Below are 22,503 nucleotides of genomic sequence, written 5' to 3' on the forward strand. Positions count from 1 at the left end.
GTGTGAATGTTCGGTCCATATGGATACGGGATTTAATGTCTAGTCCTTTGGTTTATGTGTTTATTTATAAATAATGGGTGCAGTATCTTCGCATAGTGACATGTTTGTTTAGTCATAGCACGGTTTGTTTACAAGGCGAATAAAATAACCTCCTTGGTTTGTTTACGCTTTGACGAGAGTGATGTCTGCAGACATGCGGAAGATCATTGGTACTTGGTAGAAAGTGTTATGCTCGTGGTGGCTGTGTTTGTTGTGTAGTTGAGGTTATGACGTGTTTTACGCGTGTGCCCATAAACCATAGTATCTTTTAGTAACAAAATATGGGAAGGAAAGCCCACTTTGTTGGGGATGGCCGACAAAAGAAAGGCCCGGGGCGGAAGGCAAGGAAACAAAAGGATCCTGTGATACCGGGCTTAAGTAAGTTATTAATGCAATGTTAGAATATTGATATTATTAAAATTGTGTTGTTGATGTTTACATATTTTGCTAGGAAACGACGGTATCTATAAGCCACTCAGCCACAGACAAAAGCAACGGGCCATAAAAAGAGCTCATAAACTCTCCGATTTGTCTGAGAAGCGCAAAGCAGCCGACGTTAAACAGAAGAACGCCGCCACGAAAGTTAAAGATGGTGAGTCCTCCACTTCCGGCATTAACGCTTAATTGTTGTCTGTAGTTCTCACCTCCCCCCTCCCCCCCCTCTCATTTCTCCTAAATGCTTCAAATTCTTCGCGTCTACATCCTACGTACATACTCTGCATACCATCGTGAAGTGCATGGCAGAGGATATATGTCTTTGTACCAGTTGTTTAAATGCCTCTGTACGTTCTTGTATTACTTTAAACTCGCCCACGCGATCCCAATGTGAGTGAAATGTAGCGGATTGTAGTATATTGATAGAGACATTTATACCAGTATCTTGAAACTTTGTTAATAAATTTTCTCGCGATAGTTTACGCGAATCTCCAAGAATCTGCTAGTTCAGTTTCTTCAGAATCACTGTAACACTCTCAAACAGGTCAAACAAACCTGTAACCATCCAAGAATGCTGCCCTTCTCTGTATACGTTAAATAACCCCTGTTAGTCCTGTTTCGCTTGGGTCCCAGACACTTATACAATATTCAAGAAAGTGTCGCATGAGTGATTTGTAAGCAGTCTCCTTTGTAGATGATTGCGCTTCGCCAGTATTGTACCATATACTGAAGTGTTCCAACTTCTTTACGAACAACTGAGCCTATGTGATCATTCCATTTCATATCCCTACAAAAATTACACTCAGGTATTTTTACAATTTGGCTGATTCCAACCATGACTCATTGATATTACAATCATAGGATACAACTTTTTTTTGTTGTGTGAGATGTAGTTTTATATTTCTGAACATTTAAAGCCAGTTGCCAATCTGTGCACCACTTTGAAATCGTATTAAGATCCGACTGAATATTTATGCTTCTTCTTTCAAACCGTACTTTGTTATGGATAACTGCAGCATTTGAAGAAAAGTCTGAGGTTGCTATTAATATTGTCCACAACATCATTAATGTACAACATGAACAGATAGGATCCCAACACACGTCTCTTGGGGACTCCCGAAGTTACTTCTACAGTTAGCTATGATTCTTAATCCGACATTAAGTGTGGTGCACTCCCTAACAAAAAGTCTTTAATACAGTCACAAATTTCATTTTATACCCAATATGATTAAACTTTTGACAATAACTGTAGGCTCCTCAGTTTTTTTATCCAGCACAATGCTGTAGGTGAATTACTCTTTTTCACAATGAGGAGGCAACGATACATCATAAAACCTATCAGCCTTCCCATCTGTAATGTACAAAGTGTACACTAAAATTAACTTAGATTGGATAGAAATAAAATTGGATTTTAATCAGACAGTGGAAAAAGGTGACTAGAAATGGATATGCTGCAGTGAACCATTTGCAAGTCATGAAAGAAATTATAGAGTACAAATTATGAAATGTTTTAGAAGACATTGATTCTTGGAAAGCTGTCGGCTCAGTAATAGTGAGATCTCTACTGACAGTCCTTCAGAAACAAGGCATTGGTGTTAGTGACTGAAGAACATACATTTTTAATGGGGTCGACCGAAGTGTCCGATCCCACCCGTCGGCTTTGACCCGTGACGTAAGGCTGTTGTGGTGTGTGATGTCACGACGGCGTGGAATTTAGTTTGTGAGAGTGGCGTGTTTGTAGGTGTCATTTTGATGTGATCGGTGGTGCTCTCTGGTGGTGGTTTAGTTCGCGAGTGTGGCGTTGTGTGTGAATTTTGGTAAATTGCTTTTTTTATGTCTTTGGCAGGTATGCATATGACTGACAGGGTCAACAGTTTTCGGTTGTCGGCTATGGTGGGGGACAGTGCGTTGTCTCCAATAAAATTTATTCGACTATTCGGATTTTTGGATGAAGTCATGAAGTCGTGAAGGCTTACTTAAAGTTCCAGCATCTCGGACCATGGACGGCTGTATGGAGATGATGTAAGGATAACGGGTCAAGGGAAGTGTTTCAGGCTCTGTCTCAGGCTGATACTGATCTTCGGCCTGACATGGCTGCTTGTCCTGTTCCAGAGGTTGCCCCTCAGTCTGCAAGATCCGGGCGGTCGCAGAGGGTGGGCTTACTGGTAGTTGGGAGTTCCAACGTCAGGCGCGTAATGGGGCCCCTTAGGGATATGGCAGCAAGAGAGGGGAAGAAAACCAATGTGCACTCTGTGTGCATACCGGGGGGGAGTCATTCCAGATGTGGAAAGGGTCCTTCCGGATGCCATGAAGGGTACAGGGTGCACCCATCTGCAGGTGGTCGCTCATGTCGGCACCAATGATGTGTGTCACTATGGATCGGAGGAAATCCTCTCTGGCTTTCGGCGGCTATCTGATTTGGTGAAGACTGCCAGTCTCGCTAGCGGGATGAAAGCAGAGCTCACCATCTGCAGCATCGTCGACAGGACTGACTGCGGACCTTTGGTACAGAGCCGAGTGGAGGGTCTGAATCAGAGGCTGAGACGGTTCTGCGACCGTGTGGGCTGCAGATTCCTCGACTTGCGCCATAGGGTGGTTGGGTTTCGGGTTCCGCTGGATAGGTCAGGAGTCCACTACACGCAACAAGTGGCTACACGGGTAGCAGGGGTTGTGTGGATTGGGCTGGGTGGTTTTTTAGGTTAGCTGGCCTCGGGCAAGTACAGAAAGGGCAACAGCCTCAACGGGTGCAGGGCAAAGTCAGGACATGTGGGGACCAAGCAGCAATTGGTATTGTAATTGTAAACTGTCGAAGCTGCGTTGGTAAAGTACCGGAACTTCAAGCGCTGATAGAAAGCACCGAAGCCGAAATCGTTATAGGTACAGAAAGGTGGTTGAAGCCAGAGATAAATTCTGCCAAAATTTTTACAAAGGTACAGACGGTGTTTAGAAAGGATAGATTGCATGCAACCGGTGGTGGAGTGTTCGTCGCTGTTAGTAGTAGTTTATCCTGTAGTGAAATAGAAGTGGATAGTTCCTGTGAATTATTATGGGTGGAGGATACACTCAACAACCGAGCTAGGTTAATAATTGGCTCCTTTTACCGACCTCCCGACTCAGCAGCATTAGTGGCAGAACAACTGAGAGAAAATTTGGAATACATTTCACACAAATTTTCTCAGCATGTTATAGTCTTAGGTGGAGATTTCAATTTACCAGATATAGACTGGGACACTCAGATGTTTAGGACGGGTGGTAGGGACAGAGCGTCGAGTGACATTATACTGAGTGCACTATCCGAAAATTACCTCGAGCAATTAAACAGAGAACCAACTCGTGGAGATAACATCTTGGACCTACTGATAACAAACAGACCCGAACTTTTCGACTCTGTATGTACAGAACAGGGAATCAGTGATCATAAGGCCGTTGCGGCATCCCTGAATATGGAAGTTAGTAGGAATATAAAAAAGGGAGGAAGGTTTATCTGTTTAGCAAGAGTAATAGAAGGCAGATTTCAGACTACCTAACAGATCAAAACGAAAATTTCTGTTCCGACACTGACAATGTTGAGCGGTTATGGAAAAAGTTCAAGGCAATCGTAAAATGCGTTTTAGACAGGTACGTGCCGAGTAAAACTGTGAGGGATGGGAAAAACCCACCGTGGTACAACAACAAAGTTCGGAAACTACTGCGAAAGCAAAGAGAGCTTCACTCTAAGTTTAAATGCAGCCAAAACCTCTCAGACAAACAGAAGCTAAATGATGTCAAAGTTAGTTTAAGGAGGGCTATGCGTGAAGCGTTCAGTGAATTTGAAAGTAAAATTCTATGTACCGACTTGACAGAAAATCCTAGGAAGTTCTGGTCTTACGTTAAACCAGTAAGTGGCTCGAAACAGCATATCCAGACACTCTGGGATGATGATGGCATTGAAACAGAAGATGACACGCGTAAAGCTGAAATACTAAACACCTTTTTCCAAAGCTGTTTCACAGAGGAAGACCGCACTGCAGTTCCTTCTCTAAATCCTCACACAAATGAAAAAATGGCTGACATCGAAATAAGTGTCCAAGGAATAGAAAAGCAACTGGAATCACTCAACAGAGGAAAGTCCACTGGACCTGACGGGATACCATTTCGATTCTACACAGAGTACGCGAAAGAACTTGCCCCCCTTCTAACAGCCGTGTACCGCAAGTCTCTAGAGGAACGGAAGGTTCCAAATGATTGGAAAAGAGCACAGGTAGTCCCAGTCTTCAAGAAGGGTCGTTGAGCAGATGTGCAAAACTATAGACCTATATCTCTGACGTTGATCCGTTGTAGAATTTTAGAACATGTTTTTTGCTCGAGTATCATGTCGTTTTTGGAAGCCCAGAATCTACTATGTAGGAATCAACATGGATTCCGGAAACAGCGATCGTGTGAGACCCAACTCGCTTTATTTGTTCATGAGACCCAGAAAATATTAGATACAGGCTCCCAGGTACATGCTATTTTTCTTGACTTCCGGAAGGCGTTCGATACAGTTCCGCACTGTCGCCTGATAAACAAAGTAAGAGCCTACGGAATATCAGACCAGCTGTGTGGCTGGATTGAAGAGTTTTTAGCAAACAGAACACAGCATGTTGTTATCAATGGAGAGACGTCTACAGACGTTAAAGTAACCTCTGGCGTGCCACAGGGGAGTGTTAATTGGGACCATTGCTTTTCACAATATATATAAATGACCTAGTAGATAGTGTCGGAAGTCCCATGCGGCTTTTCGCGGATGATGCTGTAGTATACAGAGAAGTTGCAGCATTAGAAAATTGTAGCGAAATGCAGGAAGATCTGCAGCGGATAGGCACTTGGTGCAGGGAGTGGCAACTGACCCTTAACATAGACAAATGTAATGTATTGCGAATACATGGAAACAAGGATCCTTTATTGTATGATTATATGATAGCGGAACAAACACTGGTAGCAGTTACTTCTGTAAAATATCTGGGAGTATGCGTGCGGAACGATTTGAAGTGGAATGATCATATAAAATTATTTGTTGGTAAGGCGGGTACCAGGTTGAGATTCATTGGGAGAGTCCTTAGAAAATGTAGTCCATCAACAAAGGAGGTGGCTTACAAAACACTCGTTCGACCTATACTTGAGTATTGCTCATCAGTGTGGGATCCGTACCAGATCGGGTTGACGAAGGAGATAGAGAAGATCCAAAGAAGAGCGGCGCGTTTCGTCACAGGGTTATTTGGTAACCGTGATAGCGTTACGGAGATGTTTAACAAACTCAAGTGGCAGACTCTGCAAGAGAGGCGCTCTGCATCGCGGTGTAGCTTGCTCGCCAGGTTTCGAGAAGATGCGTTTCTGGATGAGGTATCGAATATACTGCTTCCCCCTACTTATACCTCCCGAGGAGATCACTAATGTAAAATTATAGAGATTAGAGCGCGCACGGAGGCTTTCAGACAGTCGTTCTTCCCGCGAACCATACGCGACTGGAACAGGAAAGGGAGGTAATGACAGTGGCACGTAAAGTGCCCTCCGCCACACACCGTTGGGTGGCTTGCTGAGTAAAAATGTAGATGTAGATCCCAATGTGAATGTTGGTATTGGTATTGGGAGATGTTTTTGAGCTATATAGGTTAAGGGAAGTGTTAGGCCCTAATTTATGGGATTGGGAGCTGCTGTTGAGCTATATAGGTCAAGGGAAGTGTCTGATTCCAGATGATACTGTGTTTAGTGGTATTTGGGGAGTTTTGTGATGTCGGTTTTTTTCGTCGTTTTGCGTGTTTTTGTGTGGGGTGGGTGTCTAAATTTGTATATATTTATATCTAAAAATGAAGATGATGTGACTTACCAAATGAAAGTGCTGGCAGGTCGACAGACACAGAAACAAACACAAACATACACACAAAATTCAAGCTTTCGCAACAAACTGTTGCCTCATCAGGAAAGAGGGAAGGAGAGGGAAAGACGAAAGGATGTGGGTTTTAAGGGAGAGGGTAAGGAGTCATTCCAATCCCGGGAGCGGAAAGACTTACCTTAGGGGGGAAAAAGGACGGGTATACACTCGCACACACACACATATCCGTCCACACATATACAGACACAAGTTTGTCCCCACCCGAAAAACCCCTATTTCCCATGCTTGGCCCATTAGTGTCATTAGGCTTTTTGTGGAACGTGTGTGTGTTTGTTTTTTGATGTATTTTTGTCCTCATAATGTGTACGTAACGACTTTATATGCGCCATATTGGAATTGTGGTTTATGTTTGTTTCCGCAATATTTGTGACGTTATGGGTCAAAGCAGATGGGCGGGATCGGACACTTCCGTATTCCCTATTAATGCTGTAGATTCCTTTACAGGATAGAGAAAAATTGAGAATTGAAAGAGGAATTAGGTAGAGAGATTAGATACCACAAAAACTATCTCTATCAGTCCGAGAGGGAGATTTTTGTTTTTTAAACTTCAGAAATGAAGAATTTGTGGCAAAAGAATGTATGTGAACCATGTTCATTTTACCAAAGACATTTTAGTACTGTTTGCCTCTAGTGCAGATATCAAGCAAGGTGGCGCAGTGGTAAGCACTCGGGACTTGCATTCGGGAGAATGACGGTTCAAATCCATGTCTGGTCATCCTTATTTAGGTTTTCCGTGATTTCCCTAAATCGCTTCGGACAAATGCCCGGATGGATTATTTGAAAGGGCACGGCCGATTTCCTTCCCCATCCTTCCCTAATCCCAGCTTGTACGTTGTCTCTAATGACCTCATTGTCAAAGGGATGTGAAACACTAATTTCCTCTCAAATAACTTCTGGGAATTCAGTCAGGTGACACTTTCAGCGACCGCTGAAAGTGTCACCTGGCTGAATTCCCGGAAGTTATTTGAAAGTTGTATACGCCAGGAGAAACTCAGGTCTCACTGATTTCCTCCTCCTCTAGTGCAGATAAGCTTCCACAGCAGATCAGTAAAAAAAATGGAAAATCCAGGATGGAATGTAACAATATTATGAGAAGTTGCCACTCACCATATAGCGGAGATGTTGAGTCGCAGATAGGCACAACAAAAAGATTTTCACACTTAAAGCTTTCGGCCATTGGCCTTTGTCAACAAGATACACACGCATGTGCACACACGCATTCACACAAATGCAACTCACACACACAGGTGCAGTCATGTGTGCGTGCGCATGCGCGCATGTCTGTGTGCATGTCTGTGTGTGCATATGTGTGTCTATTGTTGACAAAGGCCATTGGCCAAAAGTTTTAAGTGTGAAAATCTTTTTGTTGTGCCTATCTGCGATTCTAGCATCTCCGCTATATGGTGAGTGGCAACTTACCTTCTCATTATATTGTAATATAACGAATAAGTTATGTACTGAAATGAAGTAATATAAATTAACTGTGAACTCTTGGAACCAGTTGATGAATTATTTTGTTTATAGCAGTTGAAACCATTACCTGGATGGACTGAAAATTAGAAGAGTTATGGAGGGCTTTAGGTAAACTATAAGGCTTTCAAAACTAAAATTCCAGTCTGTCTGAAAAGTAATTTTTACAAGCGTTGTGCATTACCAGTTTTGATTCATGGCAATGACACATGGACATAAACTGTGAAAACCACCCCATATCTTAGGGCTGTTCGGTGCACACTGGAGAGATGCCTGATGAAAATTTGGAGGAGACACAGTTAAAACATGTTGTTTGCTTATTCTCAACATATGTTCTGTATACAGTTTATAAATTGGCAATTCAACTGAAGGATTCTGGAAGCAAAATATTGCATATTCCCAACATATGTTCTGTATGCAATTTATAAATTGGCAATTCAACCGAAGGATTCTGGAAGCAAAATAATGTGCCAAATCATTTACTGTCACACCTTGAGTGCAGCCACACAAAATATGGAAAACATATATAATGGTAATTAAAAGAGACCTATTATTGCAATATTTGCCCACTTAGGTCATGTCACGTCAGACTTTAGACTTGACAGTAAACCAAGCTAATACGGGGGGGGGGGGGGGGGGGCGAAATTACCTTTTGGTATGATCTTTATAGAAACTTAGTCAGACATGGAAGTCAGCATCACCACCATTGCAAATAGACAGATGCTTCCCCTTTCATTTACCCCTATACTGTAATCCTTACGTTTCGCATTCACTGAGGCAGATCATTTAAGGGAATTCAGCTCACTGAGGAATTATTGTTTGCTGTCCACAATGTTTCTGATACTACTCGACAGAGCAGCAAGTAACGTTTTGTGATTGCAATCTTATGACTATACGTGTACTTCAAATATGAAACTTTCTGGCATATCAAAACTGTGTGCCCTGTTGAACTGTGGTTCAAACTCTTGCCCTGGTCCTTCAGGGGCACTTCTCTTACTGATTGAGCTATCCTTGCAGGCTTCATGCACTTCTTTGTAGTGTCACTCTGCCAGTAACTCATCCTCCCTTTCAACTCCTCAGGACTAAAAGTCTAGAATAGGGTCAGTGCTGTACTTGTGTGTTTGGTGCAGGAATGTTGTTAGCACTTGCCGTGAGGTATAATTGGAACAGAAGATGTGACATCTGTTTGTGTTATGCAGCCTGTGACAGAGTAGCAGGCAGACAACTTGTTTTGAACTAATACATTCGAAAGGAAGGGTGAGGTATTGCTGTAAATGATTATTATAAATTTAATCAGTCCTGTTTGAGTCGCAGTTGTATAAACTGTGCTAGTATATGCAAACCAAGGCCAGTTATCACACCCATGATTTACTCGAAAAATCAATCAAATATTTATCTGCTCTGTGTTGCTATGCAATTGATCTGCTCAAGCACACTGAGTAAGTTTATCAGTGTTTTTTTAATTAAATTATGGGGGAGGGAGGTGGATCAGTGTATTGAATGTACAGCTCTTATTAATGAACATTGACCCACTTACCTTCTCCCATGTTTGAATTAAAAAACATTGATCCACCTGCTCTAAGTGATGGCTTTTGCTGCACTTTCTGATGATTCCACCTGCACAAACCTTTGACTCTTTTATAAGAGTCATTCCACCGCCACATTTCATACGTTTACGTGTGTGCAATCCATGAGACAGGTACCAATGGATTATGTTGCCATGCAAAACTGAATCAGTTAAATCAGTCCACTTTGTTGCACTCACTGGCATAATCACAAAATATTGACTAATACACCGAACAACAGCAAACAAGACAATTGTTTCAATTTCGGGATTAGAAATATGTTGCCTCTTTTCTCGCCTCTCATTGATTATGTCAAAGAATCATACCACTGGCTACTCAGAAGTGACACATTGCCGACCTCTGAGCAGTAGATAAGCAAGCACCGCCATGACTGCTGCTGGTCCTTATCTAGACTTTAGCCCTTCGCAGGAGCTGTTCTCTGTACATTGCTGGGATAGCACATTCATTCATTTAGTCGTGTATCATGTTCTGCATACCCCTCAGTAAGGAGAACCCTCAGGTATTTACAATGAGGCAGTTGAAATATTAACAGGCAGAAGCAGCCACTAGAGGGAACTTCTGTAAAGTATACCGACAACAAGCTGTGGAAAATATTAATCTACTCGTACTGAAAATACTGGGAATTAATTCTTGATTGACTGCTAGATGACACCTTCTCCCTTCATCTATACAACAGGTGAGCCTCTCTCGACGTGGGGTTACGTGACCTGGCCCTCATTTCTGATATTCCCAACACATCCATCTTTCTTCCCTGAGGAAGGGAGTAACAGGAGATCCTACCAGGAGCAAGAATGGCTTTCTTTTCTACTTTTAAATGTGGCTATCAGTAGTACTCTGAATTCTGTCTCCTGAAGATAATTAGTAGCCAGCCTTTCTGTCTTCTCGCTATTGGAACACTATACTACATCAGGAAAGTTATGAACCTGATTAATATGAAAATTGTTGCTATCTGCAATTTCCATCCAGTTGATCTTGTAAATTAAGTGGTTGACTAACAAGCTACTCTTTTACATTCCTTTTGAATGTCCCTGAACTTCCAATATCTTGCCTGATGTCTGAACTTACAACTTGTTGTAAACTTTTTCACCAGAATATAAAATTTCGTTCTTTACCTTTGATAGCAATATGGAATTTATTTTCACTTCTAGTGTTACATACGTGAATTTCACTGTTTTTCCAAAACTGTTTCATGGAGGAAGACCGCACTGCAGTTCCTTCTCTAAATCCTCGCCCAAACGAAAAAATGGCTGACATCGAAATAAGTGTCCAAGGAATAGAAAAGCAACTGAAATCACTCAACAGAGGATAGTCCACTGGACCTGACGGGATACCAATTTGATTCTACACAGAGTACGCGACAGAACTTGCCCCCCCCCCCCCCCCTTCTAACACCTGTTGTACCGCAAGTCTCTAGAGGAATGGAAGGTTCCAAATGATTGGAAAAGAGCACAGGTAGTCCCAGTTTTCCAGAAGGGTCGTCGAGCAGATGCGCAAAACTATAGGCCTATATCTCTGACATCAATCTGTTGTAGAATTTTAGAACATGTTTTTTGCTCATGTATCATGTTATTTCGGGAAACCCATAATCTACTCTGTAGGAATCAACATGGATTCCAGAAACAGCGATCGTGTGAGACCCAACTTGCTTTATTTGTCATGAGACCCAGAAAATATTAGATACAAGCTCCCAGGTAGATGCCATTTTCCTTGACAACCGGAAGGTGTTCGATACAGTTCCACACTGTCGCCTGATAAACAAAGTAAGAGCCTATGGAATATCAGACCAGCTGGCTGGCTTGAAGAGTTTCTAGCAAACAGAACACAGCATATTGTTCTCAATGGAGAGACGTCTACAGACGTTAAAGTAACCTCTGTCGTACCACATGGGAGTGTTATGGGACCACTGCTTTTCACGATATGTATAAATGACCTAGTAGATAGTGTCAGAAGTTCCATGTGACTTATCGCGGATGATGCTGTAGTATACAGAGAAGTTGCAGCATTAGAAAATTGCAGCGAAATGCAGGAAGATCTGCAGCGGATAGGCACTTGGTGCGGGGAGTAACATCTGACCCTTAACTTAGACAAATGTAATGTATTGCGAATACATAGAAAGAAGGATCCTTTATTGTATGATTATATGATAGCGGAACACACACTGGTAGCAGTTACTTCTGTAAAATATCTGGGAGTATGCGTACGGAACGATTTGAAGTGGAATGATCATATAAAATTAATTGTTGGTAAGGCGGGTGCCAGGTTGAGATTCATTGCGAGAGTCCTTAGAAAATGTAGTCCATCAACAAAGGAGGTGGCTTACAAAACACTCGTTCAACCTATACTTGAGTATTGCTCATCAGTGTGGGATCCGTACCAGGTCGGGTTGACAGAGGAGATAGAAGATCCAAAGAAGAGCAGCGCGTTTCATCACAGGGTTATTTGGTAAGCGTGATAGCGTTACGGAGATGTTTAGCACACTCAAGTGGCAGTCTCTTCAAGAGAGCCGCTCTGCATCGCGGTATAGCTTGCTGTCCAAGTTTCGAGAGGATGCGTTTCTGGATGAGGTATCGAACATATTGCTTCCCCCTACTTATAGCTCCCGAGGAGATCACGAATGTAAAATTAGAGAGATTCGAGCGCGCACAGAGGCTTTCCGGCAGTCGTTCTTCCTGCGAACCATACGCGAGTGGAACAGGAAAGGGAGGTAATGACAGTGGCATGTAAAGTGCCCTCCGCCACACACCGTTGGGTGGCTTGCAGAGTATAAATGTAGATGTAGATGAGTGAGTAAATGTAATGGCATGTGAGTGCAAGAAATCCGGAATCCCTGAAGAGACTTCCACAAGACTTTCACCTATCAACTTGACCTTGTATTTGGTGGAATAAATAATTGACCTTATGAGCATTGCCCCAGACTATTCTATATGGAATTATGGTAGCAACCTCATCTGCAGGTCAACACAGTGGGAGAGTTTTCTAAGTGTGAAGCAGGCAGAACTGTGCTTTTTGGGGTACATATCAGTCTTAGTTTGTTATCTGTGTAGATGCCTTGGAATTTCAGATATGGTGTTTCATTTTGTATGAGTTAATATTAGTAATTTATTCATCTAAGTTTCATGATACAGCTAGGATTTGTGAACTTTAAAAGAAAGGAAGAGATCTCCCAATATACGACTTGAAGTTGCTTGCTGATGTCCATCTCTATGTGCAGTCTGTCAGGAACTGCTGTACAGATTTTTATCCTGTTTCGACTAATAGATACACTGATTCACAAGGAGGACTTTTGTATGTTATTTTTTAAATATTTCATACAAATTTTCTGAATTATGATGAACTGAAGTTACGATGTGAAAATGATACCATTGCGAACAGCCACAACAACTTGAGAGACCAGCAGTGCCTCAGGAATGTAGCGAGTGTGATCTAATTCGCATCTGGTGTGTCGTTCTAGTGCTAGAATGTGTGGCTCGAACCAGAAAGGTTGTGGGATCGAATCAAGGCTGGGTCGATTTTTTTCACTGTGCCTTTTAACTTAGCATTCACCTGTGTGATGTAGGGATAGACATTTTGAAATATGGCAACAATTTCAGACTGCCAGTTTCTGCTTCCCTCATGTTAACAATCACAGTTTGCACTCTTAATTCACTGCAAATTCTGTGAACAATAGGCAGTGAGTTACTTAACATAGGAGTGTCATAATAAATATGTTGTTGTTGTTGTTGTGGTGGTGGTGGTGGTGGTGGTGGTGGTGGTGGTCTTCAGTGCAAAGACTGGTTTGATGCAGCTCTCCATGCTACTCTATCCTGTGCAAGCTTCTTCATCTCCCAGCACCTGCTGCAACCTACATCCTTCTGAATCTGTTTAGTGCATTCATCTCTTGGTCTCCCTCTATGATTTTTACCCTCCACGCTGCCCTCCAATACTAAATTGGTGATCCCTTAATGCCTCAGAATATTACCTCCCAACCGATCCCTTCTTCTAGTCAAGTTGTACCACAAATTTCTCTTCTCCCCAATTCTATTCAATATCTCCTCATTAGTTATGTGATCTACCCATCTAATCTTCAGCATTCTTCTATAGCACCACATTTCAAAAGCTTCTATTCTTTTCTTGTCTAAACTATTTATCGTCCATGTTTCACTTCCACACATGGCTACTCTCCATACAAATACTTTCAGAAACGACTTCCTGACACTTAAATCTATACTCGATGTTAACAAATTTCTCTTCTTCAGAAACACTTTCCTTGCCATTGCCAGTCTACATTTTATATCCTCTCTACTTCAACCATCATCAGTTATTTTGCTCCCCAAATAGCATAACTCCTTTACTACTTTTAGTGTCTCATTTCGTAATCTAATTCCCTCAGCATCACCTGATTTAATTTATCTACATTCCAGTATCCTCATTTTGCTTTTGTTGATGTCCATCTTATATCCTCCTTTCAAGACACTGTCCATTCCATTCAGCTGCTCTTCCAGGTCCTTTGCTGTCTCTGACAGAATTACAATGTCATCGGTGAACCTCAAAGTTTTTATTTCTTCTCCTTGGATTTTAATTCATACTCCGAATTTTTATTTTGTTTCCTTTACTGCTTGCTCAATATACAGATTGAATAACATTGGGGATAGGCTACAACTCTGTCTCACTCTGTTCCCAATCACTGTTTCCCTTTCATACCCCTCGACTCTTATAACTGCCATCTGCTTTCTGTACAAATTGTAAATAGCCTTTCGCTCCCGGTATTTTGCCTCTGCCACCTTCAGAATTTGAAAGAGAGTATTCCAAGTCAACATTGTCAAAAGCTTTCTCTAAGTCTACAAATGCTAGAAATGTAGGTTTGCCTTTCCTTAATCTATTTTCTAAGGTAAGTTGTAGGGTCAGCATTGCCTCACGTGTTCCAACATTTCAACAGAATCCAAACTGATTTTCCCCGAAGTCGGCTTATACTAGTTTTTCCATTCGTCTGTAGAGAATGTTTTGTTTGTATTTTGCAGCCATGGCTTATTAAACTGATAGTTTGCTAATTTTCACATCTGTCAACACCTGCTTTTTTTGGGATTGGAATTATTACAGTCTTCTTGAAGTCTGAGGGTATTTCGCCTGTCTCGTACATTTTGCTCACCAGATGGTAGAGTTTTGTCAGGGCTGGCTCTCCCAAGGCTGTTAGTAGTTCTAATGGAATGTTGTCTACTCCCGGGGCCTTGTTTCGACTTAAGTCTTTCAGTGCTCAGTCAAACTGTTAATGCAGTATCGTATCTCCATTTCATCTTCATCTACATGCTCTTCCATTTCCATAATATTGTTCTCAAGAACATCGCCCTTGTATAGACCCTCTATATACTCCTTTCACCTTTCTGCTTTCCATTCTTTGCTTGGAACTGGGTTTCCATCTGAGCTCTTGATATTCATGCAAGTTGTTCTCTTTTCTCCATAGATCTATTTAATTTTCCTGTAGGCAGTATCTATCTTACCCCTAATGACCACTAAGAAAATGATAACAAAGTCCTCATCAGGCTGTGATGTGAGCATTAAAATTTGAAATGTTTTAAACCAATAGTTTCCCTGTAGTTGTTTGAGAACAGTTTTGTAGTAAAAAAAACCTGGTGATTTCAAAATATGTGCTGTTTTTATTTTTTATGCTACACTGTATAAGTTTTCAGAAAACTACTTGAGCAACTTTGCTTCATTTACATGTGTTGCATTCTTTCAGCATTGCAATAGATGACTCAACTTTCAGCTTTCCACCTTTCCTTGAATCATACCTAGATGTGGACATGATTCTTTGCATGGTATCACAAAGAAGTCTGCCACAAAGAGTCTATGACAAAGAATTGCAGCAGTGGATCTCAACACTCCATTACAGTGTGTGCTAAACATCACAATAGGAGTGCTGTAACATGAGCTAAATATCTACTCCATGCATGTTTTTTATTCTTTTTACTATATTTGTGCCACATCAGCCAGCCTAGATATGTATTGAATCACTTGTGCCACACACAAGCATGATTTTCAAATGGTATTTACATTGGTTACTTACATCACGATGTACTCCCATCATTACCGAGACGCATTCATGCATCCAGACAACATTCCTGCTGTGCATTGCTTAGTTTGCATTCATAAGTTACATGGAAGTGATGATATTCAGTTACTTAACATTGTTCCCTGCAATTTAATCATAAAGTCTGCAGTGGCCCGCAAAGAAAATACACTTTGCCACGAGTCATGTGGCTGTAGATAGTTAATGCAACCCGTACAAAGCTGGGGCAGGTCACAAAGTTGTATATACAGGCATATGTGTATAAACAAATTTGTTGAAGAGAGGACAGTATAGGTTGTTGGCCATGGCCTTGTTGAAGGAACCGACCCAGAATTTGCCTAAAGTGATGTAGGTAAACCTCAAGCAGAATGGTTGGATGGAGCATAAGCCTCCAGAAACTGTGGCCTGTCTCTTAACAGATGCACTACCTCAGTTCGCTATATCAAATTTCCAGTTCTGTGCCCATTGAGCTCTACTCCTGCTACTAGTAAATATGATGAGGAGAGTTCTGGCAGAATGTACATAATTTGGGAGTACAGTAAAAGCACAGAGTCATTGCCCCACAGAAAAGAACGAAAACTTTGACCACAAGCTGTGACCAAGAGCAGAGGTGATTGCCCAGTGGTGGAGCGCGCTGCTCAGCACAACGAGCTCGAGTTCGGTAGCTGCTTTACAGCCATGCCGTCTAGATCATACCTCTGAGCACCAGCTTTTCTAAACTACATGGATGAGAGCTATCCTATCAGTCTCAATCTCTGCTTACCCACTGGGTGCAGACCCTCGACTCAACAGTCCTCTGTCCTGACACCCTCTATCGATCTGTTGCCTCCATATCATCGTCGTCATCATCTTCTTCTTCTTCTTGTTCATCATCATTTTGCACCATCTGAACTCTCTTGCTCTGGTGCCTGTGCATTTGTTGGCTCTCCTTCCTGGATTCCTATCCCATCACTGCTGGCCACCCCCCTCCAAGCTGCCAACTACCCTTCCCCAACCCTTCCTGCCTCTTTGTCCCGTAACCCACCCCACAACCCCTCACGCCACTTCTCTTGTTGAACTGCAGTCCCTGCACCACTGGCAAAAAGCTTGTGTGTGCACTTTTTTGTGCCTGTCTGCTACCAGTATGTCATTTTTATTTATTTGGAATTGATAATATGAGCCTTTATGAGAAGGTTTACTTTATTGTGAACCAATTGTAACCTTATTCCCACGTTCTCTTGGCTATGTCTGGGCCATTTGTTGGTATACTTTTATCATGAGCAAACATTACAGTTCTTTAAGAGTCATTCTGTCTCTTTGAGAAATCATTTATGTAGGTCAAGAAAAGGAGTGCACAAGTATTGACCCTTGTGAAATGTAATATTTAATGTTTCTCCATCCTGAATTTAGTTTCAGTCCTGTGCCATTATTTGTTTGTGACCTCCATTATTTGTTTGTGACCTTTTGTTTTTTGTCATTAAGATATGAATCCAGTTTATATAGTTGAAATATGGGATCTGCACAAACAACAAAGCCTTTTGAAGACGACAGAAAATAGCGACAGGACAACTTTCATGTTTATTTCTTCCTGAATTGAGGTTGTGCATTGCTTTCTTTGTCAAGAAGTATTTAAAAATTTGAGTGCACTGGAAGGAGGCAGTTTTGTCCATAATTAGAGGTCACATGCTTATTTTCATTCCTAGTAGAAGGGATACTGACGAGAATTGCTTACCAGTTTTTTGTTCTGTCTTCCATGATAGAGCACACTTCTAAAAACATTCTAAAGCCATGATCCCATTAATATTTCTTTATTTAAAACAACTGGTTTCAACAGACTTTTGCTATCATCTCCAGGTCTTAAAAATATTTTTGTTATGAAATGTGTTCATTTTAAGTTGAATCTCATGCCAAGTTGTCGTGTGGATAAAAAACATCACATTAAGAGAGGTTTGTCATAACAAAATATTTAAAAATATAGAGCACCTTATGCAAATGGCCAGGCCCATGTATATCCTGCTCCTCGAGAAGTGTTTTGTAACAAAAAACACAGTACACAATCGCACATCTGTTTTACATAAGCTGTACATTCTGTAAACCAGTGTTTTCCAACCTGTGGGTCGCGACTCCCTGGGGGGGGAGGGGGGGGGTGTGGTTGTTGGAGAAAACAGTTGCGGTATGGCTGGGGGGGGGGGGGGTAAATAAAAAAACCTTGTCCGTTTTGTGCTCGCTCAGAGCGAAGTGCGAAGACAGTAATCACATCCATACTTGCTGCCGTACTCGGACAACTGATTGTTGTGATTGAAAACGCGTAACTGTGCCCCCACTGACATCTTCTCACCCCTACGCCTCTACTGTGGCAAAGAATATAATTATATCTCTGTCTGCAGAGCACTGCGACCTCTTTTCACATTGCACTCGATTTCTCGATCAGTATAGTAAGAGGGTTGAATGAAAAGTAATACCTCCACCTTCGTTAATTGGGTTTGGATGGGGAATATTTTAATTAATCAAACTCAGAAATAATCCTTAGAGTGTGATCTTTAATTACCAATATTCTTTTTTCCACATAATCACCAGCCAATTGGATACATTTCTGCTAACGATGAACAAGTTTTCTGAAGCCGTCACGGAAGAAGTCAACACACTGTTTCTGCAACCACAGTTTCACAGTTTTGTCACCCACATTTTGTCTCCTGTCACAATTGAATGGAGAAAGGCAACACATTCATTCTCGTAACACGAGACAAGTTCCTGGCAAATTTCAAGTCTGCACTTTCATTTCAAGAGTCAGCACCCGTGGTACCCATCATGCACAGATCTTCTGATAGCCAAGCAAAGCAATAATGTGACCCACACATTCTTGTGAAATGCCAGTTGTGCTTGCACTTTCTCTCTGAGTGATACGACAATCGCCCTGAACCAGTGTGGCGACATTTTGCTTGTGAAACTCAGTGGTTGCTGTCACAGGCCGTCCAACTCTTTGTTTGTCATGCAGGTCGGATGTTCTCGCCTCAACATTTTTAAACTTACTCACCCAACGATGCACAGTACTCACATAAACACAATCACGATAAACTACTTTCATTCTCTGATGAATCTCCTTTGGTGAGACACTTTCTGCTATCAATAATTCCATGACTGCATGTTGCTTAAATCACATTGACCGACCATCTGTGCAGGGTTCCATACTTTACACTGTAACAACACAACCGTTCATTGCTAATGCTTCCTGCGAAATGAAGCTGTAGAGAAGAGGCTACAGAACAAGCCAATATGTGCCACATACCAATTTTGCCAACTGTTGAAGAGCTACGAAGGTGGAGGCATTACTTTTCAGTCAACCCTCATTCAGTGGGAAGAAAATTAAATACATAGCCTTTGAAATTGCTGACATACTGTTGTTATGGTTCTGGGGGTTGCTGGAATATTTTTACTTGGAATGGGGTCACATATTCAAAAAGGTTGAAAAACACTGCTCTAAACATTGAAAATCCACCTTAAATGGTGTATGTGTGCTGCTGTGTTTGTTTGACACAACAATCGTCTTTGAATGGTATGTATATGGCCACCTCCATTTGCACCAGATGCTGTATGTTTATGAAAAACCTTTTATAATGTCCCCCCCCCCCCCTACCCCCCTCATGACAGCTTGGTGTGAGGTACAACATAAAATGAACACATTTCATAACAAAAAGATTTTTAAAACTTGGAAGGTGACAGCAAAATCTGTCAAAACCAGTTGTTTTAAATAAAGAAATATCCACGCGATCTTAACTTAAAAATGTTTTTGCAAGTTAAACAGATTGCTCCTTGTATCTTCTCAAAACGAAAATTCGATCAGCGTACACTTCATTGTAGATAGCAGAGTTCATTCAGGAACCTCAGAGCTCTGTTTTCCCATTGGTATAAAGAGTGCAGCATTGTGACTTACTTTGTGCTGCTATACACAGATGTAGCTGGTACCACATCAAATGAAATACAATGGGAAAAGAATTTGCTTCCAAAAGTTTCTTGGATAAGTGCGTGCCTGCATGCATGAGTATATGTGTGTGTGGTGTTGTTGTTGTTTAAAATCTTCATATTACATCTGTGAAACTCCTAGTTTATATATGTTTCTTGATAAGTAATAAATGAAATTCATAGCAAAAAATGGTAAAGATGAAATAGCACTGCATATTAATGTAATTGACTTGAATCCCTGTTAAAATGTTGATGCACTCCTAACAGCTTACATACGAGTAGAAGGTTCGACTGAACACAAAATCTTAAACTTTTTGCAACAACTGTGTTGTCAGATAAAATTATTAATCTTCCGAGGAACAGCCACATTTCCTTGTTATAATTTTATACATTTCAAACTGCATCTACATATATATTTGTAAGCAGCTGCACAAGGTGTGGCAGTGTGTACTTTTTACCAATATTACCAAATTTCTGTGTCATTCCATTTGTGTATTGAGCTAGGGAAAAATGACTATTTGTATATCTGTTCATGTGCCGTAATCTCCCATTTCTGATTTATCGTGGTCCCTACATGCGATATACAGTATAGTTACTTTAAATTTACCCAGCATAGTCTCATGACATCATAATCACTTTTCTTCCAGAAAATCCCGTTTTAAGTTCCCTGAGCATCTATGTTACACTTTTGACACTGTACTAAACTGATATGATCCTAACAGCACACTCCCAGATTTATTCAATTTCTGGTAACATGCATGCATAGTAAGGGCTTCAAACACTGGAACAGTATTCTAATTTTGCTAACATTAATAGAGAACTTGCTCCTTTATTAAAATGTAATGGAGAAGACTTCCATGCTCTCATAGTTTTGTTGTTTTTTGTCTCATTCAACCACATATGTTTAATTGGTCTTTGTTATAAATAACACCTGTGTTCTGTGAATATTAGCTGGACAGTGTTGAAAGGGAACACCAAGAAGCAGTCCAAATCACTGAAGGCACCAGAGGAGAGGCAGTGTTGGTGGGGACCAGGAAGATTAACTCTTCTTGCAGTTCTGATCTGCAGGAGCAACCTTACTTGTCATAACATTCTCTAAGGAAAGCAGAAAATATACCCATGGCACTGTAATTACAGCATTAGGACTGAAGTGCGTGAAATAGGAGTAGCAATTACACACACAAACGCGAGTTTTGTGCAGGTCCTAGAGCGCTATGGCCAGGCCTGGGTTAACATTGCTGTGAGCATTATGAACACTGAGTTGAGCTGGCTGCTGCTGACTGAAATGAATGCTCATATGAGTGCAGTGCCTGTTACTTCAGGTGGGAAATGGAGATATGCTAGGCATGGCCTACACCTCAATAGGAGAGGGAAAGATAGGTGGGCTGAACTTCTTGCAGATAATCACTCAAAGCATGATCCATATGGTTACTGGTGTAAGAGAGGTACTGTTTTTTGGTTAGAATCAGGATTCTCAGATTATTAAAGGAGTGAGTAATCAGATAGAAGAGCTGCTTGTTTGTTTGGAAAATTTAAAGACCTCTGAAAAATGTTGACTTTTGCGCCTGTCTGAGCACCACATAACCACAGGGTTAGATAAGTAGCATATAAAGGATTACTATATAGCAGCTTCCTCGTGCTGAAATAACATGGGAAAAGGAGGAATTGTTACATACATCGAGACAAAACACAGGTTCAAAAACATTGAGACAGTAGATTCTGTAGTGATCAGCACACGTAAGTGTGTGCTTGTGAATTAATACTGGAAATTAGTTCATTTTTAATTGCAGCTGTATATAGATCATATGAATGTGTGGCATCTGTTCTTTCGGACATGTCCAAAAGAAAACACTGCAGGTGTGATACATTATATGTGAATTGAAGGTGGAGGTGGGGAGAAAGGAAAGGGAAAGAAGTACTGATGTCAGCTGCATCGGTACAATACACGGAATCAGCAGCGATGAGTGAAAACTTGTACTGGACCAGGACCGAGATCTGCTTACTAGGCAGATTAATTCAATCACTGCGCCATCTGGGGCACAGTGTTGTCACATCTGTGTTGGGTGTACTTGTGCATTCACACTGACAGTGGATCCATTGTTCATCTAGGTGAATCAATTATTTGAATGTGTGTTGTCTGTTCATTTGGATATGTGCAAAAGAACAGATACCATGCAGAATCTGCAGCTGTGATACATTATATGTAAATTGAAAGTGGATGTGGGGGGAAAGGAAAGGAAAGGAAAGGGATTACCGATGTCCCGATGCAGTTGACATCATTAATCCCTTTCCTTCCCTTTCTCCTCATCCCTACCTTCAATTTAAATATAATGTATATAGATCCCCATTGGGAAATTTTGGATGTCCATGAGGAATCTGGATACCTTACTGTGCTGTGTGTCAGACAGCAGCAAGTAGTTAATAGTACGTATGTGGTGAGTTGAATGTAGATTTTCTAATGTATTCTGATAGGAAAAATGATCTGGAAATCTTATTTGGATCCTACAATTTGATCTTAGTAATTAACTTAAGAACACTGGTGAATAAAGACAGTAGGACCCTAACTAATGTTTTCTTTGGTGAAGCTCAGAGTAAGAAAATACCTGCTTACCCAGTAACAAATGCTCTCTCTGGTTATGATGCAAAGTTGATTAGGATAAATAACATAGCACCTTATAATGTAGGATTGTAGATACTCCTCAGTGGAATTCAGTTAGAATGATTAATGGCTCCAGGACAAATGTTTCTAAGAATAGTTTACAAGAGATGACCTACTATGAAGTTTATAATGCTAACATAGTATTTAATCTGTTCCATGATATATTAAATTATTATTTGAAAATAGTTTTCTGTATAAGCTAATCAGAAAAGTCAGTAAACAGCAATGTAAAAACCCGTGGATCACTAGAGGGATTAAAGTATCTTGTGAAAGGAAATGAGACACACATCTTTTGGTAAGAACAAGTAGTTGGAAATGACATAAAGCACTCAGAATTACTAAGAAAGGTTATTAAAAAAATCAAGGAACATGCATGTCTGAAATCAGTAATCCCGATGACAGACTTGAGGCTGTATAGAAT

General features: G+C 41.1%; 1 protein-coding gene across 1 annotated transcript in view; it reads left to right on the forward strand.

Annotated features, from left to right (window-relative positions):
- The first annotated feature begins 204 nt into the window (after positions 1-204).
- Positions 205-22,503, forward strand: part of LOC124789051 (25S rRNA (cytosine-C(5))-methyltransferase nop2) — a 151,131-nt gene continuing 128,832 nt past the window's right edge. Inside the window, exons 1-2 of the mRNA XM_047256341.1 lie at positions 205-417; positions 491-631. Of these exons, the coding sequence (XP_047112297.1) occupies positions 321-417; positions 491-631 (238 nt within the window). The 5' untranslated portion in view covers positions 205-320. The remainder of the gene's footprint in view (positions 418-490; positions 632-22,503) is intronic.

Source organism: Schistocerca piceifrons, chromosome 3 (genome assembly GCF_021461385.2).
Source record: "Schistocerca piceifrons isolate TAMUIC-IGC-003096 chromosome 3, iqSchPice1.1, whole genome shotgun sequence".
Lineage (NCBI taxonomy): Eukaryota > Metazoa > Arthropoda > Insecta > Orthoptera > Acrididae > Schistocerca > Schistocerca piceifrons.